The sequence below is a fragment of the Carassius carassius genome, chromosome 25 (genome assembly GCF_963082965.1).
Source record: "Carassius carassius chromosome 25, fCarCar2.1, whole genome shotgun sequence".
NCBI lineage: Eukaryota > Metazoa > Chordata > Actinopteri > Cypriniformes > Cyprinidae > Carassius > Carassius carassius.
Genome location: NC_081779.1, coordinates 11,401,444 through 11,411,419, shown reverse-complemented (window position 1 = coordinate 11,411,419; position 9,976 = coordinate 11,401,444). Strand labels below are relative to the sequence as shown.

General features: G+C 40.0%; 1 protein-coding gene and 1 long non-coding RNA gene across 3 annotated transcripts; both read right to left on the bottom strand.

The window, feature by feature from the left end:
- Window positions 1–3,319: 3,319 nt before the first annotated feature.
- Window positions 3,320–3,958, bottom strand: LOC132104691 (uncharacterized). Its single transcript, XR_009423573.1, has 2 exons — window positions 3,759–3,958; window positions 3,320–3,622 (listed from the first exon to the last, which is right to left on the bottom strand). It is a non-coding gene; the product is annotated as an uncharacterized LOC132104691 (long non-coding RNA).
- A 3,214-nt stretch (window positions 3,959–7,172) lies between these two features.
- LOC132104184 (UPF0500 protein C1orf216 homolog) lies at window positions 7,173–9,599 on the bottom strand. 2 transcript variants are annotated; one of them, XM_059509460.1, is made up of 2 exons: window positions 9,460–9,599; window positions 7,173–8,484 (listed from the first exon to the last, which is right to left on the bottom strand). In XM_059509460.1, the coding sequence occupies exons 1-2, from the start codon at window positions 9,576–9,578 to the stop codon at window positions 7,464–7,466; spliced, it is 1,140 nt and encodes a 379-aa protein (XP_059365443.1). In that variant the 5' UTR covers window positions 9,579–9,599; the 3' UTR covers window positions 7,173–7,463. The 2 variants fall into 2 exon arrangements, with proteins under 2 accessions (XP_059365443.1, XP_059365444.1); XM_059509461.1 differs by lacking the exon at window positions 9,460–9,599 and adding an exon at window positions 9,300–9,447.
- Between the last annotated feature and the right edge of the window lie 377 nt (window positions 9,600–9,976).

Genomic DNA, 9,976 nt, shown 5'->3' with positions numbered 1-9,976 from the left:
AACTGTGCAAAACGTGTTTTAAACGGAAACGGTGGAGTTGCAACTATGGCAGATGAGAAGGACATTCTTTGTGAACTTTTTGACGAAATTTCTTAGCCTAATGACATCGGTATAAATAGGTGTTTAATAGGCTATTGCAAAAGCCGCTCGATGTTACTGTCACTGCCCTTGCGTACAGAATAAACGAGACCATCCCAATAGAGTGAAGGGATTTGTGGAAACTGTGCTCCCTAATTATTGTGATACGACATTTGCCTCGCATTTCAGGATGAAAACACAAACATTTCAGGTGAAGGATAATCCACTTCTCACCTCCGAGACTATGTTATGATCTATATGACTTTATTATTTTTATTGTGAGGCTTATCATTATTACTGATCACTGTTGTGCTATGTTATTGTCATATTTACCATTATATAATCAGAGGAGTATAGAAAAGTTTAAGTGTCACTCCATAATACAATAGGAACATATTAATATTAATTTTATTAATTTTAGTTTTTGGTGTTTTCAGACCTGGAAAAGTCAAGGTAATTAATACAATTTTAAGTCATAAAGCTCTGAGTTACATTTACATTTAGTCATTTTGCAGACACTTTTATCAAAGCGACTTATATGGTTATTTGATATTTTATAGAAAATGCAATCTCTATATTAAATCTTTAAAAGTATTCTCTCTCACACACACTCTCTCTGGATAGATAAAAAGATAGACTGATTATTTGTTATTTTATGCACTTTGTTATACATGTAGATGGTTTATAAACTTTTTCCAAAACCTGCCAAAAATCCTAAGACTTGTGATTTTATTAAATGCTTTGCAGTGCATTAGTTTAATATATATATATATAAACCCTGTTATGCCTATTCCATCCCCAATAGCTTCAGTACGAATGATTGATCATGTTGCTTAGACAGAAAGGGTTTCAGCTGCAGTAGGCACTTCTATAGCCCCCCAACCACGACAAAGACTCCAATTCATGTTCATTAGTTTTGCCTCTTTGTGTCCCTTTCTGTGGTGCAATTAATACACTTCATAGCATTTAGATGTATGGTGAGAAAAATGAAATCTTCTCTTGTCTGAGAGCTTTCGGTCTTCACTAGTTTTGTTTACATAGTGTGCAAATAGTTTTACTGTAGCATTCAAATTTTTTTAAGGTAGAAAATTGTGTATCCATGTGATAAAAGTATTTCTCTCTCCCCATCTCTCTCTTTCGGTAGTTGTCACTGGTTCAGCCTGACTGCTTTGTTAGGACTCATCATTTGCATTCAGATTAATTATCTAATTACCGACAAATGTCCGGCGGCCACCCCGCACTCCGGCTCGTCAGCTCTGTGCCTGTAATTATTTTAATCATTTACTTTCATCTGGAGTGTTCCTGCCATACTTCTGTGTTTAGAGGCCATTCTTAATTACCCTGCCAAGACACTCTTCCCCTCTTTTCATGTGAGGAAAAGGGGCAGAGCGAAAGAGAGAGAGCCGATGGGGACAAAATCCAGGAATCTTGACAGCATCATAAAAGCTCCAAGCTCTGCTGGTTGTTCACTCTGTTTTCCCCCCTTCAACTTCTCTCTCTCCGTTTCTCTGTCTCCGACTCCCCCACCCCTCCGCCAACCCACATCGTTCTCCAATTCGAACTATTCCTCTCTCTTTCTCTCTCTCACTCCCCCACCCTCCCTCACTTCCTCCAGTTCCCCATTTATCGCAAGCACACACAGGAATCGCCTCCGGGGCCCAGTGCTCTGACTACTAATACACTCACACACACTGTGACATACATCATGCGCCACGTTCCACGCACATTATCTGTTCAGTAAATCTATACACCTCTCTCTCTCTACAGCTTCTCTTTATTTAGGCACCACCAGTCTAGATCTTGGCTGCATCTGGTTTGTGTCTGGTAGTTGTTGGCTCAATTCTTGCCATTGCTGCTCTCGCTGTTGTACCCTCTCAGCAACTGTGAGACACCCGCTGTGCACTGGTGCAAATATATAAGCTATAATTGGGGCCTCTGGCTGTTTAAGGATTATTCCAACTTTGGAATATCTAAAGTCTGGATGGTGGCATTTCACTTTCATTCAGTTTGAACTCATTAACTGAACATGTTTATTTCCAGTCATCTGAAAGTAAAATAGTGCTCGGGTACTGTAATATACATGTTCAAAGGCTCATTCGGGTAAAAAAAAAAAAAAAAAACAGTTTTTGCTCCGTCCAGATAAAATGATGGGTTTACTTCCTCTATTGTCCTAATTTGAGATCAATTCTTCAGCTGGAAAGTCTGCAGAAAGAAAAAACAGCGCTGAGCATTGAGACACGTTGGCTCCGGAGGGACTCATCTGAGTTTGGGGATTATGGACTCATAGCCCAAGGGTTTGTTAACAGTAGGGTATGTTTTGAACTCAGATTAAGACTATAGGTGGTGCAACGGGGGCAGAGCAAATTAATAATATTCATGTTTTTTGTGTGGGCCTCACTTCAATCAGTGGATGAGAATTATGGTGGTTACAGTCTTCAGTGTGAAAAATAGTTCAAAATGCTGAGTATGGGGTGGGCAATCACACAATGGATGGCAAGATGTTTCTTTACAATAATCTTATCAGATCTATTTTTTATTTTACAAGTAGGCCTACTCATTTTATACTACGTTTTCCTTTTAGTTGCTAAACCAAATTTTTATATGTAGAAAACTAGTATGAAAAAAAAACTGCCATTGAATTATTTGGGGATCTGTAATTTAGATCTCAATTGTTGACCTTTGACTAGAATTCTTTATATTCTTTAGTTACTAAAATACTAGGATCTATTCAAGTTCTCATACTAATTAAATTGGCAGCAACTCTTATTTACTAGACACTATTGGGTGTCTTCTTATTGTTACTAGTAACAATCTCTCTAAGATTTTTAACTGAACTATAAAGTAGGCCTAGTCAGACGGACTAAACAAGTTAATAAACAACTGTATTAACTGTACTGCAGTTTAACTGCAATACTAAACTGAAAAACAGTAGCTATCTTTGGATAGTTACAAGTATGCCTAACGGGGGGGGGGGGGGTTTGGTGGGTACAATAAAATTGATAAGCCCCTGTAGCAAAGTGAACAGCATATATTTTCATACACTTCGATGGTTTAAAAGACAATATTGAGCATAATTATTGATTCAACTGCACCTACACTAACAGATGAGAGCAACATTTGAAATAAATTACACAGCTGAAATGTAATTTATTTAATAATTGATTAATTCTGCAGCGTTAAAACTGCGACAGATAACAGTTTGAAGGAAAGATGTGAAAACAAATTGCCACACGCAATGTAATGTAATATATTTACTCTTACTTTATCTAATTAAAACTTTGATTTTGAACAGAGGTTGCATCAGGGAAATATGGTCAGCCGTGATGTGAGTGTGTTCAACATTCAATTTCCACATTTGCATTCTTGAAGAAATGCAACTCTGTGTCACCGGCTCCGCTTTTTCGGTTTAATATGCAATTTCACGGTGCTGAGAGCGCGCCGGGTTGAATTCATTGTTCCGGCCTGTCGTCGTTTAGCGCCGCTTTGCTTTTGTTAAGTGGTAGAGGGCGTCCACAGGACCTGGGCACGAGAGGGACCACTTCATCTGAAGGGGCGAAAAAGAGAAAGCTAAATGGAAGTGACAGCCTCTGAAAAAATTCCTACCGGCAGCTGGGAGGATTTGACATGGCGAGCTCCCCCACCACCGTCGGCCCTGTGACCCCCGTGCCTGGCACACGCACCTGCCGCTCTGAGGCGCGCTTTCACCGGCAGAGAGATTATCGCGGGCCGACCCGTCGTCAATAAAGTCCTCTGAAAACCCCCTTATGCGTGAAAAAGCCTCCATTCAATCGCCTTTGTTCAACACAGTTTTATGGGCCAACATTGGCCATTATGAGGTTTCGAGATTTACATGGGACTCCATATAGGGGAATAATCCTTTCAAGCAGCAAACGAATAAAAGTTTAAACCCGCTGTTTTCATATTTATTAGCTGGTTAAAGCAGACGAGGCAGCTGATCCCACTTAAACCAACAGGCTTCAAAATGTCCACTAGATTATTAAACACAGCCAAAACTGAATCAAGTTGTAATGTTCACCAAATAAAATCTGTAATGTTCATCTTTATTTTAAACCTATCTATCTATCTATCTATCTATCTATCTATCTATCTATCTATCTATCTATCTATCTATCTATCTATCTATCTATCTATCTATCTATCCTTTTTTATCATGCATGGACCCCAAGGCTGTCCACATCCCCCTGACTCTGCCACCCCTTCTCTGTCCAAGCTGATTGTTTCCACGCTAGTGGACGGCTAGGGGCTACTTCACTGTCACACTGCATCATAAAGAGGGAAAGATAAGGGGAGAGGTAAGAAAGAAAGAAAGACAGAGAAAGAGACTTTAAAATCTTTGATGGCACACATGAGAAGAGACATGGTTCCCAACATTGATGGCTTTTCACTTGAATGTGACTGCTATTGCCCCCCAGTGTTGAGGAATGTTTAATGCAACCAGTTTCTTTCGCTTCACATTGGACTAGACATTTTACTGTGTTGGAAATAAATGTATTCTGGGATTATGCCACCACGTACACCTACAGTTGTTGCAGGATTAAAAGTATTTTTACACAATACGAAAGAAAGTTCGGGTTTTGACTCCACAACATGACTAGGCCTAAATTATCCAAATGTAGCCTATTTTATTTTACACATACATGACATAATAATTACACAACTATAAAATAGAATTACTAATTGGTATAAAGCCTAGTAGGAGTTGGAATAGAAACAGCGTCAATAATAATTCATAGTTGATTGATAAATAAATAATTAAGCATACATTTGGTTGTATTAATTTTTATTTTAAAGTTGGTCCCTATTACATGTGTTTTCTATGAAAATATTACAATGTTTCTCATTTAGGTTTCATATATAGGCTAAATATGTGGGAAATATTTTAATATACTGTAGATGAGTTTAATGTTTTCTTGAAAGTGGTAGTTAATGAAATGAAATTATGTCCTCAAAAAAGGGGCAATTCACCTCAAAATTAAAAGTATGTAATTTTCTTGCCCTTAACCAAACGTGTAGGCCCATGTATTATTTTCTTCTCCTGAGATTTGAAGAATGTGAGACTTCCATATAGCGAATATGGGGAGCATCAACTTTGAGCATGAACTTTTACCTGAAGAAATGACTAGGCCTATGGCAAATGAAAGTGAAAAAGTGAAAGTGAAAGTGACGTGACATTCAGCCAAGTATGGTGACCCATACTCAGAATTTTTGCTCTGCATTTAACCCATCCGAAGTGCACACACACAGAGCAGTGAACACACACCCGGAGCAGTGGGCAGCCATTTATGCTGCGGCGCCCGGGGAGCAGTTGGGGGTTCGATGCCTTGCTCAAGGGCACCTAAGTCGTGGTATTGAAGGTGGAGAGAGAACTGTACAACCTTAGTGCTGTGTTTAAAACGTATTAAAAATAGTTGACGGGTAGCAAACTTTGCTAGGGTCGCCAAAAATTGGGTTGCTCGCGAAAACCTCACCAGAATTCGGCCAGATAATATCACTGTTCTAAACGTATATCATTTTCCCACTTATCTAATATGCTGCGTATACATAAATGAGCTGTTATTTGTGAAACCAGAAATGTTATACCTTGTAAAACACGCGTTTTCTTTAGCATGCCATTTTGTATCTGGTTAATTCTCACAGAACAGTTGTGCTCCGAGACTTAATGCTTTGTTAGCTCGCACTTTTGGTAGTGTTACATTGATCCAAAGACGACAAACCAAATCGTTAAACATGTTAATTCTTCAGTATATTCGCAATGGGTGTGATAAGCGCTCACGGTTAGGAGTAAAAACTCCCCACACTGGGTGAGACACCCTCGGATTATCCCTCATTTCGCCCCGGGGTTTTGGCTGCCGAGTCTGCCTGGACCTGCGGGCTGCTCACCGGGCCGGATTGGACCAGGTGCCCCGGGGCGTGCTCTGTCCAAATCCCTCAGGGACACGAACCAGTGCAACTCTTACCCTGCAGCTCTGCTTTGACTGTGGATTATAGGACAAACACTGGTATCTCCGTAAACACTCAGACACATGCATACGCAGAAAGGCCAGACGCTCTCAGCCCGGGGCAACAAGATATAGAGCCCGTACTGTTTAGATTGATGCAGGCCACTTTGCTTTAAAACTCTCACCCAGCACTTTTTCTGTGTGATAAGGAGAAACAATTGAACACTGTGTGGTTCTTAAAGGAAGCACTGTCATTAAAGGTCAAGAGGGGGTCTTGAGTATATAATGCTGAAACAATATCAGGGCTTAGAGCACACGAATTGTCATTGAATGTTATATAAGGTGTCAGTCTGAATTGTTTTTACACACTGGCTGGAAATGTGATCAAGTGAACATGTGCTGTTGTTACCCTAAGGAACATTTTCAACCTGATCTGACTCCTAAAATTATATAATTTTTTATAGTATAGTCATTGGTTTTGTCCCAATATATTTGATTTTATTAAAATAATTAAGATATTATCACATGAAGTGCATTTGTAGGTTAAAATGTTTTTCAATGATTTACTCCACAAAACGGAGCATTTCATAAAAATACACATTTGGCATTTATTGTTAAATATAATTTATTACCACACAGAAACATTTATATGACACTTTTCTAATTATTTTAACATATCAGGTCGGAGAAGTTCGGAAACATCAATAACCAATACAGTTCTCGGACACAGTTGAAGGTGATATTTTGGAGGACTTTTAACCACATTTGTGACCCTGGACCACAAAACCATTCATAAGGGTCCATTTTTTTTAAATTGAGATTTATACATATGCTGAAAGCTGAATAAATAAGCTTTCCGTTGATATGGTTTGTAAGGATATGGCAATATTTGGCTGAGATACAACTATTTGAAGATCTGGAATCTGAGGGTGCAAAAAAAAAAAAAAAAAAAAGAAAAAAAATCTAAATATTAAGAAAATTGCCTTTAAAGTTGTCCAAATGATGTTCTTAGCAGGACATATTACAAATCAAAAATTAAGTTTTGATATATTTACGGTAAGAAACTTAATTACCTTAATAAAGATTAATAAAAATTAACTTAATAAAGATATCTTAATGGAACATGAGCTTTACTTAATATCCTAATGATTTTTGGCATAAAAGAAAAATCAATAATTTTGACCCATACAATGTTTTTTTGGCTATTGCCACAAACATACCCCAGCGACTTAAGACTGTTTTTTTGCTCCAGGGTCACATTTATGATAGTGAGAAAAGTTTGCCATTATGGAACATTAGGGCAAAATAGTTCAGAGGCGCAGGAGGTAATTTGATTAAAAAGAATGAGATGCACAAAGATGCAAAGATTACTTTACACATGATAATAGTCCTCAGATGGTCTCATGAAATTTCTCAAATTTTCTGTTATTGGGCAGCAGTGGCAGCACCCATGCGTAGAAGCTCTTTCCTATGTGTAAGAATGACATCGAAACTTGACTGGAGGCGGTTTTGCTGCTCCTGGACGCGATTTTGTAAGGTGCGAACCCACCGGATAAGGGCCAGGCGACGATACATGGTCAGCTGGACCTGATGCTTCTCCATCTCCTGTGCCTTAAACTGCTCCCGGTCCTGTAGTGTCCAAACAGCCTCCATAAGGTCCGGCAGTTCAGAACAGGGGTCGATATCGGAGTCGGTCGAGCCATCTTCAACTGCATCTGTGCCCTCCAGGCTCTCTCGACGCCGCTCTGCTTTCTTATCCACATGGTTTTGGTTTTTCAGGGTGTCTGCAGTCGCCTTCCTATTGCCATTGTCAGCTGTTGGACGTTCACGGCAGATTTGATCCCAGATGGAATTGTGGGACCCTGCGGCCCCAATGTCACCACTCTCTGTGCTGAGTGGGGAAGAGCTTTCTGACCTGTAGCTGAATTCAAACTCTTCATCACTGTCAGCCCAGTCTATCACTCCATCCACCTCTTCGTCATTATCCAGTAGGTCCTCCACTTTCTCACTCTCTCCCAGTGCCTTCTCCTTTTCATCATCTGTCACTCTCCTCATCTCTTCATCAACCTTGCCTTCCTCTGCACCATCTGGAGGCACTCTGCCACCCATATCGTCTCCACTTTCAATCTCAGGAAGAGGCTCCAAAGGGCTCCAGCATGGCAGACGAGACAATGGGGAGAGGGGTCCAGGTCCATAGTGGTTGGAAGAAAGAGGCAGATCACGGCCCAAAGCTTTTGGGCGCACCTGGTTGCGATTTTCATCTCCTGTCATAGTGTCATCATCCTGCCCAAGAAAGTTAAAGTTACCATCTTTCTTGCGCCTCTTTTGACTATTGGTATTGATGTGCAGAGTTAAGTGTGGTGCAACCAGAGGTTGACTTCCAAGGACAGGGTTCATGGCCCGATCTTGCTGAAGCATTTTCAGTTTTGTTTGAGATTCACTCGCTCTTTGAAAAGGGCAGATAAAAAAGTGGTTAGTGGTTTGACAGAAGAGTCTTTACAAGATGCAAAAGCAAAGTAATACAATATATTATTATATTTTGGCTGTTAATACAGATTCAGATAAAACAGAAAAGTGCTGAAAGGCTAATAACACACTGCAAATAATATCTGTGGCTAAAATAACTCGCTAATAATGGTTAAAATAATACATAAAATATTCAGTGGTGCAATTCCACGGCATGTTCTCCATTTTGGTGACATGAAATATTCATATGTCCTCTCACAGATATAGCCACGTAATAACTTCGGGGCCCTGTCAATCACTCGGCGTGACAGGCGCTGCGCGGCCATGTGGTGCTGAAGAACAGCAACCAGAGATTCAGGGTTGCGCGCCTCAGGCGCAAATAATAAAATGATTGAGGACATAAAATCTGCAAGTAGTTCAGTTCCGCCCCAAGAATGTGTGCTAATCTGAACGACTCGGTGCATTTCGATATATTTAAAATTTCTACTGTATTTTACTCGACGATTTATGCAATTCGATTGAAATACCGCGAAGCACCACGTTAAAATAAATAAGATGCATGAACGAAATTAATAAACACTAAACCACCAATCAAACGCATTGGTTGGAGCTCGATGCTCGACTTGCTGCCTCACGAGCACAAACGTCATCACAATAAATGTGATCGCAGGTTCAGATAATCAGCAAAAACAAACCAGTAACAGGCAATCGCAAAAGCCAAGAAAAAAAATACTGATGAATAGAATCCAGGTGAATAGAGATTGGATTACGTAAGAACGGCGGTTCCAGTCTCACCCCATCTATCGGCTCCGCTTGCTCGGCCGGGAACGCGGCAAAAAACAGCAGCGCACATCTACACAAAGCCAAAACCTCGCTCCAATTTTATTTAGCCGTTATATAAATGTCTGATTGCCAATAACATTTGAGAATCAATCATTACAGGGCATTGTCTTACGATTTGTTGTCCGTTTTTCGTCCGCGAATGAGATCCAGCGTCCTCCCGGTTCTCCCCTCCTTCGACCGAGCCTCTCTAGCGATGTTAATCTGATTCCTCCTCACTCTCCTCCCTCCCATCCGCTCTCCTTTCCCGTGTACTGCGACGGACCACTGGGCTATGACTCACTTCCTAAACTGGCAAGGGACCACATAGCTGGAAACCGGTGAAATTAGTGGAAAATAGTGTGGGAAAACAAATTCAAGCAAAACATAATTTTCATTACGGTCAATTCTGGCAGTACATAAACTTTACCTACTGTCATCATAATTTTATTATAGATTATATATTATTATAGAGTAACAGAAATATATTACAGGAATCTTTTTATTGTTTTCCTTTAAAGACAGGAGCGCCAAACTTCAGATTGCAGCAAAATGAAAAACCTTAAGAGTCCTAAACGGTCTAAAATACCCTCAACGTCATCAGACAAGAGTTAAAGACTATTTCACAACCAGGTTAACATCACTTAATGGAG

Bases quoted from the DNA above. Each gene is read 5' to 3' on its own strand.
- LOC132104184 (XM_059509460.1), bottom strand. From the start codon at position 9,578: ATGGGAGGGAGGAGAGTGAGGAGGAATCAGATTAACATCGCTAGAGAG. The intron at 8,485-9,459 runs GTAAGACAATGC...CCCTTTTCAAAG, and splicing joins CGAAAAACGGACAACAAATC to AGCGAGTGAATCTCAAACAA.